The 25,958-nt window shown below is 43.6% G+C and overlaps 1 protein-coding gene across 1 annotated transcript in view; it reads right to left on the bottom strand.

The window, feature by feature from the left end:
* galr1a (galanin receptor 1a) overlaps nt 1-15,706 on the bottom strand; it is a 32,791-nt gene extending 17,085 nt beyond the window's left edge. Inside the window, exons 1-2 of the mRNA XM_041190252.1 lie at nt 15,053-15,706; nt 9,562-9,627 (exon numbers count right to left, since the gene is read on the bottom strand). Coding sequence (XP_041046186.1) covers nt 9,562-9,627; nt 15,053-15,706 — 720 coding nt within the window. The remainder of the gene's footprint in view (nt 1-9,561; nt 9,628-15,052) is intronic.
* Between the last annotated feature and the right edge of the window lie 10,252 nt (nt 15,707-25,958).

Here is a 25,958-nt window from a genome sequence, read left to right as displayed (position 1 = left end):
CCATCATGTTGTCCTGGAAAGAGATCACATTGAGCTGCTTCAGTGGGCAGCCAATTTTCTCCAGCAGCTTAAACATACTGTCTTTGCTCACATGGTCGAATGCCTTGGTGAGATCGATGAAAGCAATATTTTGTGGCCACGGCATTTCTCTTGCAGCTGCCCGATTTAATTGTAGATTTTCCATTGGATTCGGGGTAGGCGTGTTCAACTAGGATCTGCAATCTGACAAGGGGAAGGTGGGCAAATACTTTTCCCATGATGCTCAGCAGGAAGATGCCTTGATGGTTGTTGTCATCGCTGTGATCGCCCTCATTCTTACACAGGGTCATAATCTTTGCCTCACATATATCCAGATGCACCGCCCCTTCCCTCCAGCAGAGACAGAGAAGTTGGTGCAGGTGCTGTAGAAGTTCTGGTTTCCCATTGCTTGATGAGTTTGGGTGGTATAGCATCAGCAGCTGGAGCTTTGCCCATGGCGAGTGAGTCAATAGCTTTGCTACGCTCCTCTACTGTGGGTTCAATATCCAGCTCTGCCATGGCAGACAGGCTTTCTATGATGTCTAAAGCTTCCTCAGTGACAGTATTCTTCCAAGAGTACAACTCAATACAGTGTCCCACCCATCTCTCCAACTGTTTATTGCAGTCGGTGATGACCTCCCCTGCCTTTGTTTTCAATGGAGTCATTTTCTTTGCTGCTGGGCCTTTTGCCTTTGTGATCCCTTCACACATGCCCCTGGCATTCCCTGTGGCGAAGGGCATCTGGATATTCTGGTAGGTTGTAACCAATAGTCTTTGGTGCATTGCCTAGCCGTCTGTTAGATTTTACTTTGAGTGGCTTTTAGTGCATTCAGAGTCTAATCACTCAAATCTCTCTTGTGATTAATGAGAGCAGACCTCTTGGCTTCAAGGGCAGGTTCCATCACAATGAGGTTAGCCTCGAGTCTGTCAGTATTTTTTCCACTTTTGCTTCCCCTATGTTGACAGTGCAGTATTGCAAATGGTGTATCAAAGTTTCCTCCATTTTGCTTCTGCAGTCCATGTGGGAATGCAGGAAGGCACATGTTCAATCAAGCTGAGGAACTGTTGGTTTTTATCTGAGTTTGCAATATGGTTGACATTGATACGAGGATAGCATTTCTGTTTTGAATGAAAAAACTTTGAGGGTTGCATCCTAACCCTGGTGCATAAATACGGGCCTTACCAGTGATACCCACATCCTGTGAATGAATAACAATAAAAATATTGCTGAAAAAACAGACATGTTGTCAAAAAACAAAAAACTGCGGATACTGGAAATCCAAAACAAAAACAGAGTTACCTGGAAAAACTCAGCAGGTCTGGCAGCATCAGCAGAGAAAAAAAGACTTGACATTTCGAGTCCTCATGACCCTTCAACCATGTTGTCAAAGTTGTTTATCTTGTACTCATCAGGACAAACACAACACTGCCAAATTTCAAAGGAACACAACCGTTTACACTGCAGGAGAAAAGGATATTGATTGATAGGCAAAGCAACTCTGATTGACCGAGGCATTCCCATGGAGAACGCAATGGAGAACTATAGGCTCCCCAGACTCCTGGATAATTCAAAAAATGTGCAAGGTTTGAACATATTCCTTTTGTTTGCAGAGAACGGGTCCCTGTGGATGAATGTATGTTGTTTCTAGCAAGTGTAAATGAGTCATGTAACAAACTTGAGTGATTATCTTAAATTGGATGTTATTGTAATTATTGGCACACTCAGGGTTGTCCAACCAGTGCTATCCAATTGCTGAATCACATATAACAGTAGGCATTTTGTTTTGGATTGGTTGAGTACAGTCTGTGTTCTGCTTATTATGGATAACTACAGGAACATGCAGTTTGATTTGATCAGCCAATCACTGGTGCATACAACCTATATACCTGGCATTGCACTGGCACTGAAATTCATACACAACATTGCACAATTGTGTGTTTACGCTTTGACATATGCTACTGTTATGCTTACAAGTGACATACATTCAAATGCAGGGACCCATTCTCTGCAAACTAATGGAATACGTTCAAGCCTTGAGCCTTCTTTGAATTGCCCAGGAGCTTGGGGAGCCTATTGTTCCCCATTGTTTTCTCCATGGCAAAGCCCCGGCCAATCAGAGACGACTTTCCAACCAATCAGCACTCTTTTCTCCTGTAGTATAAATTGTTGTGATGTTTTGAAATTTGGCATTCTTGTATTTGTCCCGATGTGTGCAAAATGAAAAGCTTCGGTAACACATTTCTCTCTTTTCAGCAATATTCAAGTTCTCTATTAGCAAGGAATAATAAAAATATTATGCCTTTGGAGGCACTGACACTCAGATGGATACTAAATCTGCTCAGATTCCATGACATTATTTGAAAACTAACATTGTGTTCTCCTGATTTCTTAGTTAGCATTCCTCACCCAGCCAATACCACCAAAATGTAAATGAGTTGCTCATTTATTCACTTGCCATTTGTGGGGCCTTGTATGCAAATTGGGAATTACAATTGCCTACACAATTTTGACAAACTTTAAAAAGTAATCCATTGCTAATGGAGAGGATATCTGAGGGCAGGATAAGAGCACTATGTAAATATAAGTTATTTTTTTTCAAGTGGTTATGCAATTCCCTGCTAAACATTATGATTGCCTCATCTCAACATCCACTTACAAAATGGCTAATTATCATTTGCATGAAAAAGATCCACCTAACTTCCTCATTTATGTATGACTAATCCTGAGCTCATGGTATCCTGGTTACTCATTCATCGGCCATTGAAAATAATCATTAACTATTAACCCTCTCGATTTCATTCAATATTTTGAAGACTTCAATTTAGAAGTTAACTTTCTACTCCAGTGAATACACTTCTGGATTTAATGTCCCATAAATGTTACCCAATTCTATCCTAGTAAAGCCATGCTATATTGTGCTCACGATTCCAATATCCTTTCTCTAGGATTGCCCAAAATGAAAACATACGTCAGCTGTGGTCTAATCAATGTCTCCTACAGATTTCCCATTATACCTTTATGGTTGGCATCCTTCTGCTTGTGTATAAGATGGCGGACATGCAGTAAATCGAACCCATTGGCAAACGCATTGGAGGCGGGAATAGCTTGTACTAATGGCTGAAGTAACCGATGCGTGAGAGGCAGGTTCTGTCACAAGTGCCGTATGGGAAATGGTTATCAGATGTCATTGTGGGTAATTGCTTTTGCTGCTGCTCCCTCTTGCCAAGCCGCTCCAGCCGCAGGTCATCATGTTGGCACACGCCAGCCTGCAGGTGATGTCGCCATTCTCCACTGTCGTCAGCTCGTGTTTCCCAGGCGCGAGAATGAATGTTTCAGGCCTTCATGTCATGCTTGCGAGCGTCCTTGAAACGGAACTTTGGGTGCTCTACTCGTCGTCTAGCTCCAGCCACCTCACCATACAGAAAATCTTTAGGTTTGCAATCATCTTCCATCTTGAGAATGCAATCTTGAGTTTTGTGCCCTGAATGAACTCTGCATCATCAATACTTTCTTCCAGGGAAAGCATCGCCTCAAGGTATCATCGCATCATCCACGATCTGGCCATTGGCACTAATTTGACCTGATTATCACGAGAAGACACGATCTGCCCAGCATTCTCCACACCCGCACCTACATGGTGCAGATTGGGACACTGACCCCCCTCACTTGTCAACGGAGTGAAGGTGCAACACTGAAAGTTTCACAGCTCTGAACACCTCAGCCCACCATGCATCAACATCGCCAGTAGGAGAAACAATGCTGATTACCAACTCATCACACTGGCTCTCAAGCAAGTGCTACCCACCAAAGGCTTAGCAAGAAATGCCAGCGTTGATACCGATGAAGTTTGGAAGTCACTAAGTTCAATCATCTATGAAACATAGAAACATGGAAAATAGGAGCAGGAGTAGGTCAATCTTCCCTTCGAGCCTGCTCGTCCATTCAATATGATCATGGCTGATCCTCTATCTCAACACCATACTCCCCCTCTCTCCCCATACCCCTTGAGGCCTTTAGAGTCCAGAAATCTATCTATTTCCTTCTTAAATATATTCAGTGACTTGGCCTCCACAGCCTCCTGTGGTAGAGAATTCTATATATTCACCACCCTCTGAGTGAAGAAGTTTCTCCTCATCTTAGTCCTAAGTAGCCTACCCCGTATCCTGAGACTGTGATCCCTTGTTCTAGACCATGCCCCCCCCCACCCCACCCAGCTAGAGGAAATATCATCCCTGCATCCAGTCTGTTTATCCCTGTCAGAATTTTATACATTTCAAAGAGATCCCCTCTCATTCTTCTAAACTCCAATGAAATACAGGCCTTGTCAACCCAATTTCTCCTCATACGACAATCCTGCCTTCCCAGGAATCAGTCTGGTGAACCTTTGCTGCATTCCCTCTATGACAAGTATATCCTTTCTTGAATTAGGAGGCCAAAGTTGCACACAGTACTCCAGGTATGGTCTCACTAAGGCCCTGTACAGCTGAGTGAGACATCCTTGCTTCTGTACTCAAGTCCTCTCGCAATGAAGGTCAACATACCATTTGCCTTCTTAACTGCTTGCTGCACCTGCATGCTTGCTTTCAGTGATTGGTGTACAAGAACATCCAGGTCCCTTTGTACATCAACATTTCCCAATCTATCACCATTTAAATAATACTCTGCCATTCTGTTATTCCTATCGAAGTGGATAACTACATACTTATCCACATTTTATTGCTTCTGCCATGTATTTGCCCACTCACTCAACCTGTCTAAATTGCCTTGAAGCCTCTTAACACCCTCCTCATTGCTCAGATTCCCAACTAATTTTGTGTCATCAGCAAACTTGGAAATATTACATTTGGCTTCCTCATCCAAATCATTGATATATATTGTGAATAGCTGGGAACCAAGCACTGATCACTGCGATATCCCACTAGTCACTGCCTGCCAATCTGAAAAAGACCCGTTTATTCCTACTCTCTGTTTTCCGATTGCTAACCAATTCTCAATCCATGTCAATGTATTACCCCCAATCCCATGTGCTTTAATTTTGTGCACTAACCTCTCATGTGGGACTTTATCAAAAGCTTTCTGAAAATCTAAATACACCACATCCACTGGTTCTCCCTTATCTATTCTGCTAGTTACATCCTCAAAAAACTCCAGTAGGTTTGTCAAACATGATTTCCTTTTCATAACTCTAGGTTGACTTTGTCTAATCCTGATGATTTTTTCTAAGTGTCCTGTTATCGCATCCTTTATAATAGACGCTAACATTTTCCCTTCTACTAATGTTAGGCTAACTGGCCCGTAATTCACTGTTTTCTCCCTCCCTCCTTTTTTAAATAACGGGATTACATTTGCCACCCTCCAATATGTCAGGACTGTTCCAGAATCTACAGAATTTTGTAAGATGACAACCAACACATCCACTATTTCCATGGCCATCTCCTTTAGTACCCTGACATGAAGGTGATCAGGCCTAGGGATTTGTCGGATTTCAGTCCCATTAATTTCTCCAGTACTATTTTTTTACTAATACTAATTTCCTTCAATTCCTCCTTCTCACTAGACCCTTGGTTCCTAGCATTTCTGGGAAGCTATTTGTGTCTTCCTCCGTGAAGACAGACTAAAGCATTTGTTTAACTGCTCTGCCGTTTCCTTGTTCGCTATTATAAATTCTCCTGCTTCAGACTGTAAGGGACCTATATTTGTCTTCACTAATCTTTTATCTTTTTACATACTTGTAGAAGCTTTTACAGTCCACTTTTATGTTCCTTACAAATTTACTCTCACACTCTATTTTTCCCCTCCTAATCAATCTCTTGGTCCTCCTTTGCTGAATTCTAAACTGCCTCCAATCCTCAGGCTTGTTACTTTTTCTAGTAACTTTATATGACTGCTCTTTGGATCTAATGCTATCCTTAATTTATTTTATTAGCCATGGTTGGGCAGCTTTTCCTGTTGTGTTTTTGCGCCAGAAAGGAATGTATAACAGTTGCAATGCATACATTCGTTCCTTAAATATTAGCCATTGTCTATACACCATCGTGTCTGTCAATGAAGTTCCCCAATCTATCTTAGGCAACTCATGCCCCATTCCTTTGTAGTTTCCTTTGTTTAGGTTTAAGGCCCTAGTTCAGATGCTGAGAGGTTGTTACCCCATGCTGGGGAAGCAAGAACATAGGGTTACAGTCTCAGAATAAGGGGTCGACCATTATTTAGAACTGAGAGGAGGAGAAATTTCTTCACTCAAAGAACTGTGAATATTTTGGAATTGCCTGCTCCTGAGAGCTGTGGGTGCTCAGTGACTGAGTATATTCAAGACAGAAATCAATAGTTTTTAGGGTACTAAGGGAATTATGGGATGGGGAGAGTGCGGGAAGGTGGGGTTGAGGTAGAAGATCAACCATGATATTGTTGAATGGCGGAGCAGGCTCGAGGGGCCGAATGGCCTCCTCCTGTTCTTACTTCTTAAGCTTGCCCCTTATCTGTGCTCTACCTTGACCTGCCTCTAACTCTCATATCCTCATGCATTTTTCCTCATAGCTTGCCATGTGCCCTTGATTTAGTATCATCAGCTATCTAGAATATAGTTTGCATCATTTCTCTATGCAAATTATTTAATATGCAGCAATTGAAAGACATCGGCACAGCCACCCAGGCAACGTTACTAGCTATGTCCCACCAATTTGAGAAACATGATCCTCTTTGCTTTCAGCTCATTAGCTATGCCCTTAACCATTGCCTAAAATTTAGGATGGTGGGGATTCGGCTCTCCGAAAAGTTGGCAGGGAACACATCCCCGCTAACTCCGGCTGCCCCGTAGCCATTTTATGCTCAAATGAGCATTGATCGGCAATGGGCGCGACTTCCACCCCTCACTCAGGAGGAAGTCCTGCCTTGGAGGGTTAATTGGCCAGCAGGTCACCAGTCCCTGTAGCAACAGCGCTGCAGTGGCCGGAAGAGGAACTTCACAGAGCTGCCTGAGACTAAGTCCCGGGAGCCAGAGACCCAGGCAAGTGTCAGGAGTCCCAGGACGGGGAGGGTGGGGAAGGCCTGGGGGCTCACGAGGAGGGTGATCGGGGTTTCGGGGGATAGGCTTGGGGGGGTGTTGAGGAAGGTCCAGAGTTCACCAAGCCTTAGAGGGAGGGCTCCCCCAGTCAGAAGAGGGCTTCTGATGGAGGAACCCCACCCCCCTTCCCCTTCCTGTCTGAGATCAAACTTCCTTTATTCCTGGCCTTCCCCCATGGAGATTCAATCATCCCCCCAGCTTAAAAATTGAGCGAAACAGCCCTTAAGTTGCCATTAATTGGCCACTTAATGACCTCAAATTGGGCAAGGGCAGGCTTCCTCCCCCAGCATAAAATTACAATGCAGTTGGGGCAGGCGTGAAGCTGGAGGGAAGCCCATCCCTGTAATTTCATGCTCCCCCCTCCCAAACCCACCTATAAATCCCCTGGGGTGGGGTTGGGGGGGGATGATGGGGAGTGTAAAATTCTGGCCCATGTTTCCACTTCAGCTTAAAGACCGTGACTATTAATCTTCTCAATAATTTGTCTTTTGAAAGTGTGCATGCGTCAGCTCCCCTCTCAAACCGAACCTCCTTTGTCGATGGCCGTTGTTGAACTCCAATCATCAAAGCAGTCAAGCAAGATCTGTCTTTTGTAAATCCATGTTGACAAGGCTTGTGTTCCCTCGAGTATAAAAGACAAAGGGGCGATTCTAACTGAGGTGTTTCAGCTGATTAAAGGAGTTAATAGGGTAGATGAAGAGAAACGATTTCCTCTGGAAGAAAAGTCCAGAACAGTGAGGCATAACCTTATAATTAGACCTCACCCATTCAGGGGTGATGTCAGGAGTCACTTCTTCAAACAAAGGGTGGTGGAAACCTGGAACTCTCTCCCTCAAGAAGCTGCCAAGGCTGGGGATCAATTGAAAACTGAGATTGATCAATTTTTTTAGGCAAGTATATTAGAGAATTAGAAAACTAAGACAGATAGATACAGGTCAGACATGATCTAATTGAATAGTGAGAGGTTGAATGGCCTCTTCCTGTTCCTGTTACTTCCTATGTTCCTATACTGCTCCACATTACCATAAAAGTTTCTCATCCTTCACTTCTGTTATTCCTTATTATGGTCTCTAACTGTTAGCCAATTTGTAATATAAGACCATAAGAAATAGGAGCAGAAATCAGGCCATTCGGCCCATTGAGTCTGCTCCGCCAATCAATCACGGCTGATAAGTTTCTCAACCCCATTCTCCTGCCTTCTCCCCGTAACCTTTGATCCCCTTACCAATCAAGAACCTATCTATCTCGGTCTTAAATACACTCAATGACCTGGCCTCCACAGCCTTCTGTGGCAATGAATTCCATAGATTCATCACTCTCTGGCTAAAGAAGTTTCTCCTCATCACTCTTCCCTTTACTCTGAGGCTGTGCCCTCAGGTCCTAGTCTCTCCTACTAATGGAAACATCTTCCCCACGTCCACTTTATCCAGGCCTCTCAGTATTCTGTAAGTTTCAATCAGATCCCCCCTCATCCTTCTAAACTCCATCGAGTATAGACCCAGAGTCCTCAAACGTTCCTCATATGTTAAGCCTTTCATTCCTGGGATCGTTCTCATGAACCTCCTCTGGACCCTCTCCAGGGCCAGAACATCCTTCCTGAAATACGGGGCCCAAAATTGTTCACAATTTTCTAAATGTGGTCTGACCAGAGCCTTATAAAGCCTCAGCAGCACATTCATTTTATGAGAGAGATATATATATATACATATATATATATATATATATATATATAGAGAGAGAGAGGCTAACTGTGGGTTATATGGGTTATCTGTTTCCATTTATTGAATAGGGGAGTAACATTCATCATTCTCTGGCCCTTTGATACAAGCTTTGCTTGCAAACAATTTTGGAAAACTATGATTTGCACCTAAGCTAATTTATCATTACTCCCTCTCATGTTTCTAGAACCATTCATTTTAATATTTTTCTCAGAATTGGCAGGTACAGCAATCCTACCCAGTCCTTTTTCCGTAATTAAATCGATCCAAAAGACATCGCTATCTGAAGGTATTGTTGCACGATTGCGAAGATTGTAACCAACCATTAGTCACATGTATAAATCTTTGCCCAAATAATTGGTTCATTATCTTGCACTAGGTCACTGGTCTATTTATACTGATAAAATAGTTTAAACTCCAGCAGGTGTGCATCACATACTGAATGCCATCCTGTTTCAATAACAACGTGCATTTATATATCACCTTTAATGTAATGAAACATTTCAAGGTGCTTCACAGGAGCATTAGCAAGCAAAATTTGACCCTGAGTCACATAAGGAGAATTTAGCCTGGTAAGTTTTAAGGAGTGTCTGAAAGAAGGAGAGAGGGTGAAGAGATGAAAGGATCAAAGAGGGAATCCCATAGCTTTGAGCCTAGACAGTTGAATGACGGCCGCCATAAGTGGAGTGATTGAAATTGGGAAAGTGCAAGAGGTCAGATTTGGAGGGGAGCCGAGATCGGGGAGGATCAAGCTACCAGCTTACCTTCTTTTTAGATGTTTCTGATTTCTTCGACATATTGCGTAACTTTTTGTGTAAGTGATTCAGCACCTGCAAATAACACAAGTGTTATCATAAAATCACTGATAGTGAATGATAGTCTACAATTGCTTATTTTTCCTAAGAAGAGCCAACAAAAAGACAACTGAATTTGCAATAAAAACTGAAAATGCTGAAGCACTCAGCAGGTCAGGCATCATGGAGAGAGAGAGAGAGAGAGAGACACAGTGCCAGCGTTTCGGGTTGGTGATCTTTTATCAGAACTGGGCAATGTTAGAAACATGACAGTTTCTAAGGATGGATTGGAACATAGGAGCATGAGTAGGCCATTCAGCCCATCAAGCCTGCTCCACCATTCAAACAGATCACAGCTGACCACCTACCTCCATGCCATTTTTCCCCACTATCCTCATATCCCTTGATATCAGAAGAATCCAGAATCCTACTGATTTCTAACTTGGACATGCTCAATGACTGAGCTTTCACAGCCCTCTGGGATAGACGGCAACAGAGTTAAAGCAAGTTCTTGTCCCATTCTCACCAGCCTTTTGCCATTCAATCATTCCTGCCCTTCACCCCGTTACAGACCTTTCTTATCATTCCAACTTCCCCGTCCCTTTCCCTGACTCTGTACTTGCTTAGAAACTGCTTTTATTTCAGATTTTCAGCATCTGCCGAATTTTGGCATTTGTTTCACTGAATTTGTATTAAAAATCCTGAAGATCATTTTTAACGTCTAAACTGCAGGACAAGTGGAGCAGGAATTAGATCAACAATTGGGGTAAAATGGGCTTTAGAAAAAATTACGGTTGGTAGATTTCCAAAAGCAAACAGAGCCACTGTTCTGGATGCTGCACGACTGATAAGTAACTAAAATATCAGATCCCCATGTTTGTACTTATCTTAGGCAAGCATTTAACCAAACTACTAGTCCAGATATCAACAATAAAACTGTGATGATCACGTTTTGTGCTAAAGGAGCCACAGGAATTGGATGACTTTCAAGAATGATGCTTTTTGTAAAATGTAGAACAAGAATATTGCTAATAAATATTCTGCTTCTTTTTTAAAAGAACTTTGTCTTCGTGTGTATTTCATTACATCACGACATCGAAAATAAATAAAGAGAAATGAACATCTTTCTTGTAATTCATACTGTGTACCAACATCAATATAATGGATGCAGTTCTCTGTCGTATGTAAGCTGTTGGTGTTTAGCTTACACAGAGGCATATGGGTCTGGGTAGAAGATGGCTGAGTCCGAGTCAAGAAAATGTAGACATGCAGATCTGTGTTTTTCATTGCAAATCAATGAGCTGGCATTAGCTAGAAACCTGAAAGCATTTTAGCACATAGCATGCAGATAGACCTGGGGTGTCAAATTAACGCAGATACAGATGATGGATGCAGACATGAGGCTGTACATTTCTGAGGTAGGGTGTGTGCACTGAAGCGGCAATTTACATTTAAACGAAAATCTCCTGTCCCTTTATTTGGATGTGTGGCAAACCAGTGGACCCCAAACGATTTAAAATGTGAAACTAAATCAAGGTCTTAACAATCACAGCGCTGGTGACCTGGGATAAGCAATAGAATATGGTGCAGGAACAAAATGTCTCTGTAATTCCTCTGAAGGTTTTTTGACAGCACAGAAAGGGAAGATTTGTTTCCATTGGCAGGAGGATTAGTATCCACAAGACAGTTTTAAAATAATTGGCAAAAAAAAAGACCCAGGCAGAGATCAGGAGAAATATTTTTACTGAGTGAACTTTTGTGATGCACTGCCTGAAAGGCATGATGAAAGGAAATGCAATAGTAACTTTCAAAAGGAATTGGCACCTCTATTTAAAAAGGAAAAAATGCAGTCCACTGGGGAATGAGCAATGGAGAGGGACCGTTTAGATAGGTCTTTCAGTGAGCTGGCAAACACCCAATGAGACAAATAGCCTTCTTCCACCTTGTATGATTCTACAGCAACAATTTAAGTTCTAAACTTGCCCCACTCAGCCATGAAAGTTGCTTCAGATGTAAACAAACTTCAAATTGGGAGGATTCATCTGTCACTGGGCAGGTCCAATCCCTATTTCATATACATAGACCCAAATCCACTAGGATATTCCTGTAGATTTAACCTGAGGTTGATGAAAGACTGATTACAATAATGGCAGCTACCTCCACAAGCCAGATAAATAAATTGTTTCACATTCCCTTCATTGTCCAAACTCTCTTGAAATGCCATCCAATGACAACAGAATCATCAAACTGTGCTGCTAGTTCACTGTACTGCTAGTTGTAGGCAAAGTAACAAAGCACTCTAGCTAAACATATGTACTATTGCTTTTGTACTCCCTTCTCATCAGTTTTCTATTGCTTCCTCCTCTCCTGAAAATGTGAGTTGTAAGGAGGGTGCAAAGACACTTCAAGGGGATTTGAAGAGGCTAAGCAAGTGGGCCAAAATTTGACAGATGGAACATAATGTGGAGAAATGTGAGGTTATCCACTTTGGCAGAAAAAACAGAAATATAAGATATTTGTTAAATGGTGAGAGGCTGGGAAGTGTTGATCGTCAAAGGGACCTGGGAGTCCTTGTTCATGAGTCACTGAAAGCTAACATGCTGGTACAGCAAGCAATTAAGAAGGCAAATGGTACATTGGCCTTTATTACAAGAGGATTTAAGCGTAGGAATAAAGAAGTCTTATTGCAATTATATATAGTCTTGGTGAGACACACCATGAGTATTGTGTGCAGTTTTGGTCTCCTTCCCTAAGGAAAGATTTACTTGCCATAGAGGAAGTGCAACAAAGGTTTACCAAATTAATTCCTGGAATGGAGGGATTGTCCTGTGAGGAGGGGTGAAATAAACTGGGCTCTAATTCTCTGGAGTTCAGAAGAATGAGAGGTGACCTCATTTAAACATATAAAATTCTTACAGGGCTCGACAGGGTCGATGTGGCTTTCCCTTGGCTAGGGGTGTCTAGAACCAAGGGACACAATCTCAGAGTAAGGGGCAGGTCACTTAAGACTGAGATGAGGAGGGATTTCTTCACTCAGAAGTTGGTGAATCTTTGGAATTCTCTGCCTCAGAGGGCCATGGAGGCTCAGTCATTGAATATATTCAAGACCGTGATTTTTACATGTTAAAAACATCAAAGGATACGGGGAAAGTGCAGGAAAATGGCATTGAGGTAGAAGATCAGCCATGATCTCATTGAATGGCAGAGCAGGCTCGAAGGGCTGAATAGCCTTCTCCTGCTCCTATTTCATATGTTCTGGGCATGAGGGACTTCACTTACATGGATAGATTGGAGAAGCTGGGGTTGTTCTCCCAAGAGAATGTTGAAAGGAGGTTTGTAGAGGTGTTCAAAATCATGAGGGGTCCAGACAGAGTGTATATAGAAGACTTGTTTCCACTGGAAGGAGGGTTGAGAACCAAAAGATAATGGTTAAAGGTGAATGGCGAAAGAAGCAGAGGCGACATGAGAAAATCTTTTTCGAGTAGCGAGTGTTTAGGATCTGGAATGCACTGCCTGAGAGTGTGGTGGAAGCAGATTCAATCGTGGCTTTCATAGGAACACTGGGACATCAGAACAGGAGTGGGCCATTCTGCCCATCGAGCCTGCTCCACCATTCAAATAGATCATGGCTGATATCCACCTCTACGCCATTTTTCCCGCACTATCCTAATATCCCTTGATGCCATTAGTCTCCTGAAATCTATCGATTTCTGTCATGAACATGCTCAATGCCTAAGCTTCCACAGCCCTCTGGGGTAGAGAATTCCAAAGATTCACCACCCTCTGAGTGAAGAAATTCCTCCTCATAGTCCTAAATGGCCTGCCCCTTATTCTGAGACTGTGTCCCCTGGTTCTAGACTCACCTGCCAGGAGAGACATCCAATCCACATCTACTCTGTCACGCCCTGTAAGAATTTTGTAAGTTTCAGTGAGATCACCTATCATTCTTCGAAACTCTAGAGAATAAAGGCCCAGTTTCCTCACTCCTTATAAAACAATCCCGCCATTCCAGGGATTATCCTGGTGAACCTCTGTTGCACTCCCTCTAGGACAACTATATCCTTCCTTAGGTAAGGAGGCCAAAACTGTACATAATACTCCAGGTGCGGTCTCACCAAGACCCTATGCAATTGCAGCAAGACATCTTTACTCCTGTGCTCAAATCCCTTTACAGTGAAGATCAGCATACCATTTGTCTTCCTAATTGCTTGCTGCACAGGCATGTTAGCTTTTAGTGACTCATGAACAAGAACACCCAGGTCCCTCTGGACATCAACCCTCCCCAACCTCCCACCAGACAAGAAACACTTCATGCCTCAGCCCCAACCACCCCCCCCCCCAACCAAAGTGGGCAACCCCACACCTGTTCACACTACATTCCATTTGCCACACTCTTGTCCACCCAACCAGCTCATCCAAACCCTCCCCATGCCCCACATCCCACCCATCCCCGAGCTAGTGCGCTAATTCAGTGCCCCAAACCTTCTTCTTTACAGTTTACAAGAAGAAAAAGCTGTGACTTTTTTCAGGAACCGTCAATCCGTGAGTTGTTTGATTCACACAAGGAAATTACCTTTTCGATAGCATTTAGTTGGATCTGCTCTTAAATGAGGGGGTTGAGTTTAAGGTCGGACAGAGCTGGAGCAGGAGTGATTTTTCTTTTGTTCTTTCATGAAATGTGGGGTTAGCTGATAAGGGCAGCATTTATTGCCCATCTCTCAATTGCCCTTGAAGTGGTGAGCCACCTACTTGAACCACTGCAGTCCATGTGGTGTAGGTGCACCCACAGTGCTGTTAAGGGAGGGTGTTCCAGGATTAGTCACCAGTGTGAGGTTGACAAGTATCCTAGCAGTTGAAGCATGTCATTTTCCGAACGCTGACCCTGCCTTACCAAACCGTGACCTTATTGTCACTGCCCAGCAAGTGACTGGCAGGATTTAGACAATAAACACACCTAAACCGGTGGTTGAACCTACGACATTGATGCTCACCTAACTCAGCTTCACCCCAATTGCTGTAATTGGCGTCGTGTGTGTTTAATTAAATTTACAAAGGGCAATCAGGAAAGATAATGGATTGTCCATCGGACACCATCACATCCCAGCGTTAGACTAGACACGATCCGAAAGGGGGAAGGTGTCTACAAAGCGACACGACTTTCCGGACCGGTCACTGTCCGATGGAGTGACCATTCAACGGGGATTAAGTGTGACTTGTATCCCATCAGGGGACTGAGGACAACGTGAAGAGTTGCAAGCAAGTGTTCACCATTTACTAGGCTGGATTCCAGTAGAATAAATCACTTTGGTTCTACAGTTTTAACCAGGACGGACCATGAAACTATCACGATATCTCCAACACTGTAACTATCAGTTTATAAAGGTGGCTTGGGGAGGTTTTTTTTTTAAAAACACTCTCTTTAGTTTGTTTGTTTTTTTTTGGTTGCCAGCTCATGCCTTACCTTGGCGTAACAGTAGCAGATGAGAAGCAGGGGCAGCAAGTAGCCTACCACGAAAGTGGCCACTTTGTAGATCTGCCTGTGGGTGAGGACTTCCCAGTTCTCCCAGCAGAAGGGACCCTGGGCCTTCTTGCGAACCAGCATGTGGTAATAAGCCGTCGGCGAGGCCAAGGCCAGGGACAGGAGCCAGATGCAGACCATGCTGATGACGGCGTTGCGGGAGACCCGAATGCAGGAGGACTTCCTGGAGTGGACGATGGCGATGTAGCGGTCCACAGCCATGGCCGACAGGGTGAAGATGCTGACCAGCACCGACACCGTGAAGAAGTAGTGGACGAACTTGCAGAGGAAGCCGCCGAAGATCCAGCTCGGCAGGATGTAGTAGGTGGCCTGGAAGGGGATACAGAAGAGCAGGTAGGAGAGGTCAGCGATGCTCAGGTTGAGGATGAAGATGTTGGTGGTGCTGAGGGCTTTGCCCGGTTTGCTCCGAGCCAGCACTGTGATGACCAGCGAGTTGCCCAGCACCCCGAGGCAGAAGATCAGGCTGAAGATGAAGAGGACAATGAAGCTGTCAGTGCTGATCTGGTACTGCCCATCTCCCGCCGAGCCTCCTGCAGCCGTCTCATTGCTCTGGGTAAAGCTTTGATTCTCATCCATACCGACCCAGCGCGATTAAACTGCAACAAGTAAACACACACTCATCACAAGGCTTTGCAAAGTTTTCTCTTTTCGAGATTGCTCTAAAGTTGGTGCAATTGAATGGATTAGTTCGCAACTGAATGTCTCTTCAAACCCTGTTCTCTAAACCACTTTATCAACACCCCATTACCAAACTTAGTCTTATTCCTGCATCTCTTGACTCGCAGTTTTAACTCACTTGCTGACCGTAGAATGGGATTTGCATAGATTCGTTCCTGCGCCTTTTCTTCCAGTGAGGTTTTGTGTTTACACACACTCTGATCTCCCCACCCCGCCCTTCGTGCCAATTTTCTCTGTCCTGTCTTTATTTAAACCGCCTTGCCTTCCGCAGATGAAGCTCATCTACCTTTGTTCGCTTCCCCTCTGTAGAGCGCGCTGCTATGTGACTGAAGGCTTCACATGCTGCTACCTGGTCGCTACCAGGCATCTCTTTCCAGCTCTCAGCCTCCACGCCAGTCACACACCGCTCCCGCTGCCAACTGAGAACCCAGTCTTGTTCTTCTGGTGAAAGATAGTTGACAGGGCTATAATGGGGAAGGGATTAATCCCTCAGTTGGAATACCACTGGAAGTTTGACATTACTGAACTGTTCCTGACTTAGTGAGGTCCAATGTAATTCTTTTGACATTTTTTTTCAAATCAAAGATATCACCAGAGAAATGCTATTGGTATAGCTCCTTTGTAAATGTTATTTAGGGAGCTGATAAAGATGTTTGTACGCTAGCCAGTCAGTGAGGAGCTCTGAGGGAGAAATGGGGTGCACTGTCAGGGAAACTAGCAGATCCAGGTATTTTCAAACAAACTGTGTTTATATTAGCGTGACCTCAGGACATCCTAAAGTGTTTTGCAGCCAATGAATTGCCGTCTTTTGAATTGTAATCACGGCCAAAAAGGAAAGACTTGCATTTGTATAGCGCCTTTCACAAATCACGACCACTGGACATCGCGAAGCGCTTTACAGCCAATGAAGTGCTTTTGAAATGTAGCCACTGTTGTAATGCACGGTAACACGGTAGCTAATTTGTGCACAGTAAGATCCCACAAACAGCAATTTGCTCATGACCAGAGAATCTGTTTTGTGATTTTGATTGAGTGATGGATATTGACTGGGACACCAGGGATTACTCCCCTGCTCTTCCACTAAACAGTGCCATGGGATCCTTCATGCCCACCCGAGAGAGTAGATAGGGCCTTGGCTTTAACACAAAATGGCACTTCTGACAATGCAGCACTCACTTGGTACTCCACTGGAGTGTTAGCCTAGATTGTTGTGCTCGAGTCATGGGGTGGCACTCGAATCCAAAACCCTCATCACTCGGATGCAGGAAGTGCTACCAGTCGAGACACTGCTGACAAATAGTAATATCTGAAACCCCCGTGTTGTGCAACCATAAACCATGAAGCTGGAGCGCCCTCTCCAGGGTGCAGGCCTGGGCAAATTGCATGGAGACCATGAGTTACCCAAGCATCAGGACTCCCTCTCAGCATTGCTAGTACTGCCCAAAGGAAAGGATGAAACCAATACTGTTTGGTATCAGCTCTGCTGCAGGAGTTGCCGGAAAGCTGCCTGATAGATGACAGATTACTGCCTATGGGAGTCCACTTCGGATTTTCTGTCAAGGTTTAGTCCCTTAGCCGCCTTCTCTCCCGATACACTCACAAAGCAATGGGGCTATTTACCTATAGCTGGGGCTTTGACTTGTGGGTGCCAGGGTGAAAGCACACACCAGTGGGTCTGTATGTCCGGGGCCTCTGTAGTTTAGTCTGGATCTGCAAGGTACCCAGTTTACATAAGTCACCACAGGAAGGCACTACATAGGCCTTGCTGATGAAGAGGCTATGTACTGGTGGGAGGGGCTTACACACTCGGCTCTCTATTCACATTAGTTATATTGCTAGCCAGCAGTGAGAGCTGAAAGTGAGAGGTGACAAGCAGACTGGTCACTACGCATTACCCATGATGCTAATGCACTTGACACATCACATCAACTGGACATACAATATCTGAATCTCTTGCTCCCTGTCTCTTCAGGTACCATGCCCTAAGAGGACATTGGTGACCATGAGCCTCCATGTTAATCTTGCTCCAAAGGTGTGGATAATCTTTGTTGGTGGTACATTCATCCAGTTTGTGAGGCTCTTTAGAAAGGTGGTTCTCTGTCTACATTGATCTCTTTTATCATTGATCATTCCCGTTAGCATTAGACTTTCTAAAGCTCTTGCTACATGCCCAAGAATATCTGAATCACATCAGCCAATTTGTGCACTGCAAGGTCAGACAAACAACACTGAAATGAATGACCAGTTCATTTTAGTGACGTTGGTTGAGGACTAACTGTTACATTGGACATGAGAATTGTTCCCATTTTCTTTAAACAGTGCCATGGGATCTTTTACATCCACTGGAGAGGGTGGATATGTCACACCTGAAAGTCAGCAGCACCTTAGCCACTGCAGCACTCCCTCAGTATTGCACTGGAGCGACAGCCTAGATTTTATTCTCGGGCATCTGTAGTGAGTCTTGAACACCTGATTTTTTGACTCTGAGGTGAGAGGGCTATCATTAGAGTCTTGGCTGGCACTTTAATTCAGCAGTGAAGAGATATCTAAGTTCCATGAAGAAGGTCTTCCATGAAAATAGTGTTGGTAAAACTTGACCATGATTGGAAAATGCACAACTAAGTTATATCAATGACACAGAAAATAGACAAGTTTACAAGGTGAACTTCTGGAGTGGAGCTGAAATAACTAAAAAAAATCTTCAGCTATGATCCATACCATATCTGCCCCTCCCTTTGCTTATCCCAACCCCTTGGCCTCTTTCTGGGCAAAAACAAAGAACCAGGAAAACTAGTAATGAGTTGCTCTGTGCACTTTTCTTTGTTCTTGATCTGCCTGGTGATTAAAAGTCTCAAATGACTATGGGATCCACAAGTAGGGGTTCTGTTTGTCTGACATTGAGAGCATGAACTGTCCTAGTAGAGCTGCCAGAATATGTCAAAGCAATTTGACAAGAGCCAAGGTTTGTAGACTCCTCATGTGCACTTGCTAAAGCAGAGTACAGGTCAACTTTTCCACAACCTTATCTAGTTAGAACTACCCCATCCATTACAGCATTAGCTCACCAGGCACCTGGTTCCACTGGGATGAGCTCTATCCCACCAATGGATGTTTACTTCTCTAGTTCCTGTTGATGAGGCATGTTGGCTGGTCAATTCTTAACACAGCCTTGGAATGCCGACTGTGAACCTAACTGACTCAAATATCAGATATTATGGTGTGCTCTAAAGGCCCATTGCCAGGCAGGTCTATTTGACCCCTGTGACCTTGTTTATATCCCTCATCCCCCAGGAGGATAGTAACTATAGACTGCACACCTAATGGATGTGCATCAGTAAAACCTTATTGTTCATTGACCTTCAAGGGCAACAAGAGATGGGGAAACGAAATAACATTTCAAAGACAGGTATACCCTCCAGAATATGAATTAACAGAATACAAAACTGTACCAATTGTACAACAACACTTTGCAATGAGCAACAAAATAAAATAGCACTGAGGTACAGCTAAATGGTCCTCAGTACATTGTCATAACTGAAAGTGTCTTGGATGGCATTTAAACTGGATTTCAATAGCAGTTGAGTTCTGATTGTGTAAAGAGTAACTTTAAAAGGGAAAACAAAAGGGACTAGTCAATCTGTTGCTACAGATTTCATTTATTATGTCTCTCTGCTACTACATATTACAAAATGTTCTTTCATATATAAAAAGATCTTTACATTTCTGTCTCTCAAGCTGCCTTGGGAATGATTTGTAATTGTGATCAGAGCAGAATGAAGAACTGATTGAGCACAAAAAATCACCCTATTCCTCAGCACAAGATTAACCTTTAAATCATACATAAAAAAAATTAATATTTTTGCATTGAACTTTAATCCACAGTCATCTAAAACTCAGTTTAAGTTGTTACTCCTCTGCGTCGATAAATTGTCAGTTTCTTTACATAAATATGAGCTCCACCATTATAAATTAACCTATACATTTGCCAAAAGAAATGCCTGGTTGCTTAGGTGATTAGTTTTTAATGTTAAAACAGGAAGGAAGTTAAAAATCGTGTGTAGCCTACTTGTGGACTTTGTTCAGATTCTGTTTACGAGCACTATGTGCTTTGCAATGGCTCTTTGGGATAATAGTGATCCACTGACTCTACAGAATAGCAATGTTGCATCAACCTCAGACCATTTCTTATGATAAGAGCTATAGCTTTGTCTCCACCATTATAAGGTAAAATGAGTTTCTGAGATCTACACAGATTTCTTTTATGCTCATGCCTCTGGAAACATTGGCACATTAGCAGCAACATAAACATTCATTCTGAAGTGATAGTCAGCTATCTTTTCTGGTCCTCAGTAGGCAGAAGAGAACAACCTATCCATACAGATCAGCAACATGAATGTCTTGCATATCATACAAGCTGGAAGGCCAGAAAAAAAAGTTGTGCATTGCGTCTTTAAACATGTGTAACCTTACACTGGTACACAGCCTCACCACTTCCTATCTCTGTAACCTCCTTCAGCCCTACAACCCTCCAAGATCTCTATAATCCTCCAATCCTGGCCTCTTGCACACCCCTGATTTCCTTCACTCCCACATTGACAGCCATGCCTTCAGCTGCCTAGCACTTAAGCACTGGAATTCCCACCCTAAGCTCTCTGCTTCTCTCCTTTCTAACATGCAGAGGTGAAGTTGAGGCATCAAAGGAAACACACCAATCTCCAAACCACTCATCTACCCAACCCTTTATAGAATTACATGGAACAATAGCACAGTAAGAGGCCCAAACTGAGCTTGTCTTGATAAATAGAACTGATTTAAAATTGCCAAACTGTAATTGTCCTCTTTGTAAAAGGCATGGATTCACCTGCCCTTCAAAACTGTGATCATTGGAGGTCTGAAATGGTGGGGTGAGTTAGGCCCTGGCCTCTCATTCCTGCCACCTGGGCTCAAATCTAGGCCAGGCTAATGGAATGAAAGTTCGTTCCATCTGCTGTCTGCTAAATGAAGTTGAGTGGGTTTCAATCAATTACCAGTGTGTGAATGTAAGAGCTGCACAACCTGGGTGGTTGATGTAAGAAATGGAAAAAGTGCCCACAGTGGTGTAGTGAGGGAAATCACTTCAGCCTTGGTCCAAATGTGCAATAAAGAGCTGAATTCAAGAGGTGAGGTGAGAGTGACTGCCTCTAGCATCAAGGCAGCATTTGATTAATTCTGGCATCAAGGAGCCCTAGAAAAACTGGAATTAATGGGAATCAGGGGGAACAATCTCCACTAGTTGCAGTCATACCTATCACTAAGGATGGTGGTTGTGGTTGTTGAAGGACAAACATCTTAGCCCCAATCCTAGGCCGAATCTTCAGTTACTTCATTAATGACCTTCCCTCCATCATAATGTCAGAAGTGGGAAATGTTTTTTGATGCCTGTACAGTATCCATACAGTATTCAGTATCATTTGCAGCTCCTCAAATCCTGAAGCAGTCCCCATCCACATGCAGCAAGTTCTGGACAACATTCAAGCTTGGGCTGATAAGTCGCAAGTAACATTCATGGCCATACAAGTGCCAGGCAATGGCCACCTACAACAAAATAGAATCTAACCATCTTTCTCTTGACATTCAACAACATTACCGCTGCAGAATCCCCTGTCATCAACATCCTCGGGATTGCCATTGACCTGGACTAGCCATAAAACTGAACTGGACTAGCCATAAAAATACTGTGGCTACAAGGGCAGGTCAGAGGCTGGGAATTCTGTAACATGTAACTCAGCTCCTAACTCCCCAAAGTCTGTCCAACATCTACAAGACACATATCAAGGTTGTGATGGAATATTTACCTGGATGAGGCAACCTCAGCATGCTTCAAAGTGCTTTAGGAACATAGGAACAGAAGTTGGCCATTCAGCCCATTGAGCCTGCTCTGCCATTCAATTAGATAGTGGCTGATCATCTACCCCAATCCCAATTTCCCGCACTTTCCCCAAATCCCTTGACGTCATTAGTATCCTGAAATCTATCGATTTCTGTCTTGAACATGCTCAATGACTGAGCTTCCACAGCCCTCTGGAGTAGAGAATTCCAAAGATTCACCAGCCTCTGGGTAAAGAAATTCCTCCTCATCTCAGTCTTAAATTGCCTGCTCCTTATCCTGAGAATATGTCCCCTGGTTTTAGACTCAGCAGCTAGGGCCAAATATCTTATCTACATCCACCCTGTCACGCCCTGTAAGAATTCTGTAAGTTTCAATGAGGTCACCCCTCATTCTTCGAAACTCTAAGGAATAAAGATCCAGTTTCCTCAATCTCTCCTCATAGACAATCGCACCATCCAAGTGATTAATCTGGTGAATCTCCATTGCACTCCCTCTTTGACAAGTACATCCTTCCTTAGATACAGAGACCAAAACTGTGCACAGTACTCCACGTGAGGTCTTACCAAGGCTCTATACAACTGCAGCAAGACACCATTACTCTTATACTCAAAACTCCTTGCGATGAAGGCCAACGTACCATACGCCTTCCTAACTGCTTGCTGCACCTGCATGCTAGCTTTTAGTGATTCATGAACAAGGACACCCAGGTCCCTTTGGACACCCGCACTTCCCAACCTCTCACCATTTAAGAAATACTCTTGCCTTTTTGTTTTTTTTCTACCAAAGTGAATAAGTTCACACTTATTCACGTTATACCCCATCTGCCATATTCTAGCCCATTCACTTAGCTAGTTTTCTTGAAGTCTCCTTGCATCCTCATCACAACTTACATTCCCCCCAGTTTGGTGTCATCAGCAAATTTGGAAATGTTACCATTGATCCTCGCATCCAAACCATTTATATAGATTGTAAACAGCTGTAGACCTAGCACGGATTCTTGCAGTACCCCACTAGTAACAGTCTGACATCCTGAGAATGACCCATTTAATCCTACTCCCTGTTTTCTCTCTGCTAACCAATACTCGATCCATACCAGTATGTTTCCCCCAATCCCATGCCCTCTAATTTTGTTTACTAACCTCCTGTGTGGGACCCTATCAAAAGCCTTCTGAAAATCCAAATACACCACATCCACTGGTTCTCCTTTATCTATGCTACAAGTAACAACCTCAAAAAAGCTCCAACAAATTTGTCAAACTTTTATACAAATGAAGATTTTTTTTTTGCAGTGTCACTGTTGTAATGTAGGAAATATGGCAACCAATGTGCACACAGCAAGCTCCCACAAACAGCAGTGGAGATGATGACCAAATCAACTATTTTAGTGATGCTGGTTGGGTGATGATTTTTGGCCGGAACACCGGGGATAACTCCCCTGCTCGCCTTCAAAATACTGCCATTTTGCATCCACCCTTGATTTAATGCCTCATCTAAAAGATGGCAACTCTGACAGTACAGCATTCCCTCAGTACTGCACTGGGGAGTGTCAGCCTAACTTTTGAAGCATGGTATCAGTTTTAAAAAAAACATTGAGTTGGAACGAGTGGATGGAAAATTGTGAGGGCACATTTGCAATGATGAAATAGCATCAGATGGAGTGAGTGGGGCAGAACAAAGTCTGGGTTAGATGGGAGGCTATAGCTATTTCGCTAAGGCTGTTTCACACCTTTCCTTTCTTTGAAATCAAAGAAATTTTTGAGGAGAAAAGTGTTGGCCAGCACACTGGGAACTTCACCGAATCATGCCATGGGATCTTTTGTGTGCACCTGAGCTAGAAGGTACTTACACACACACGTCATCTGAAAGACAGCAACTGTGACAATGAAGCATCAGCCAAGTTGACGGGGGGAGTTTTAATCTTGGGATCTGCTAGGGGTGGGGTGGGGTGTCATGGTGGTAGTGTGTGAGAAACCCAGAAATCTGAGGCCTCCAGCCTAATTAACATATTTAAAATGCTGGTATGGAGCCAATTTCCAAACACGCTTCAATGTTTTTGGGAAGCTAACACCCCTCCACCTGCTCCCATTCCTACTCACTCTGCCATGGTAAAACTTTCCCCAATATGCTTCAGTCCAGAATGGGACTTGAACTCACAACAAAAACAACTTATATCTATAAAGCACCTTTCAAATAATGAAACAACCCAAGGCACTTCACAGGGGCATTATAAAACAAAGTCTGACACCGAGCCTCATAAGATCATAAGACGTAGGAGCAGAAATAGGCCATTTGGCCCATCGAGTCTGCTCTACCATTCGGTGAGATAATGGCTGACCTGATAATCATCAACTGCACTTTCCTGCCTTTTCCCGATAACCCTTGACTCCCATACAGATTAAAAATCTGTCCATCACTGTCTTGAATATACTTTACCACCCAGCTTCTGCAGCCCTCTGCGGTAAAGAATTCCACAGATTGACTACCCTCTGAGAGAAGAAATGGCTCCTCATCTCTTAAATGGGTGACCCCTTACTCTGAGATTATGCCCTTTGGTCCTGGACTCTCCCGCAAGGGGAAACAACCTCTCAGCATCTACCCTGTCGAGCCCCAAATATGTTTCAATAAGGTCGCCTCTCATTCTTCTAAACTCCAGTGAGTACAGGCCCAACCTACTCAACCTCTCCTCATAAGAAAATCTCTCCATACCCGGGATCAACCTAGTGAACCTTCTCTGGACTGCCTCCAATGCCAGTATACCTTCCCTTAGATAAGGGAACCAAAACTAAGGAGATATTAGGTCAGATGACCAAAAGCTTGGTCAAAGAGGCAGATTTTTAAGGAATGTCTTAAGAGAGAAAAATGAAGTAACGGGGAGGAAAAGAGGTTTAGGGAGAGAATTGCAGAGTTTGGGGTCTAGACAAGTGAAGGCTCAACTACCAATGCTGGAACAATTATAATTGGAAATGCACAAGAGGCCAGAATTAGAGGAGAACAGATATCTCAGAGCATTGTGGGACTGGAGGATATTATAGAAATAGAGGGCTGCAAAGCCATTGGGGATTTGAAAATAAGGGAATGAGAGATTTGAGAATTTTAAAATCAAGATGTTGCTTGTTAGCGAGCCATGTAGTTCAGCAAGTACAGGGGTGCTAGGGAATGGGACTGCTGTGAGTTAAGACACTGGCAATAGAGTTTTAGATGACCTCAAGTTTACAGAGGGTCAAATGTGGGAGGCCAGCCAGAATGCATTGGAATAGACAAATGTAGAAGTAACAAAGACATGGACGAGGGTTTCAGCAGCAGGTGAGCTGATGGGGTGAAGTTGGGCGATGTTAGAGGTGAAAATAGGCAGTCTTAGTGATGGTGTGAATAGGAGGTCAGAACAACTTCTCATGATCAGATGTGACAAAATAGGTTGCAAGCAGACTGGCTTAATCTCCGATGTTGCCAGGGTGAGTGATGGAGTCGGTAGCTAGGGAATGGAGTTTGGAGTGGGGGCTGAAAACAATGATTGCAGCCTTCCCAATATTTAATTGGAGAAAGTTTCTGCTCATCCAGTGCTGGATGTTGGACAAGCCATCTAATAATCTAGCAACAATGGAGGGGTCGACAGAGGTGGTGGTGAGGTAAAGCTGGGGGTGGTCAGCGTACACGTGCAAACTAACGTTGTATCTTCTCACCCTCTAACTCAGGCCAAAGTGCTACCAATTGAGTCAAAGCTGGCATGTTCAACCGGGCTGGCATCACTTCATGTCTGGTTTTCCGTGCACGACATGTACACTCATCCCAAAAAATGAAATACGCCATATTTTGCATTTGTTTTACTCCTGTAGGACTTTGAGCCTTCGTAAATGTTGGACGTGGCCAGCTATTCTCCTCACCAGCACATGATTTTTCTTTGTAGTCGATTAAAATGGACATTTGAAAATTAGACAAAAACAGAAAAAGCTGGAAAAACTCAGCACGTCCAGCAGCATCTCTGGAGAGAAAAGCACAGCCAGCACTTCAAGTCCTCTGAAAAAGAGTCGTACGGGCTCAAAACATTGGCTGTGTTTCTCTCGCCACAGATGCTGCCGGACCTGCTGAGAATTTCCAATGCTGTCTGCTTTTGTTTTGGATTTCCAGCATCCGCAGTATTTTGTTTTTATCTTAATTGAAAATTAAAGCTCGCATGCTACATCTTCCATCAATCTTGCTCTCCGTCTTTATTTCTTTCAAGGCTGGTATTGATTTAGCAGGGCACAAAGGATCGCAAATATTTTAAATGTCAAGAGCCATCTG

Source organism: Carcharodon carcharias, chromosome 6, assembly GCF_017639515.1.
Source record: "Carcharodon carcharias isolate sCarCar2 chromosome 6, sCarCar2.pri, whole genome shotgun sequence".
Lineage (NCBI taxonomy): Eukaryota > Metazoa > Chordata > Chondrichthyes > Lamniformes > Lamnidae > Carcharodon > Carcharodon carcharias.
This window is presented reverse-complemented; position numbering and strand designations above follow the sequence as displayed.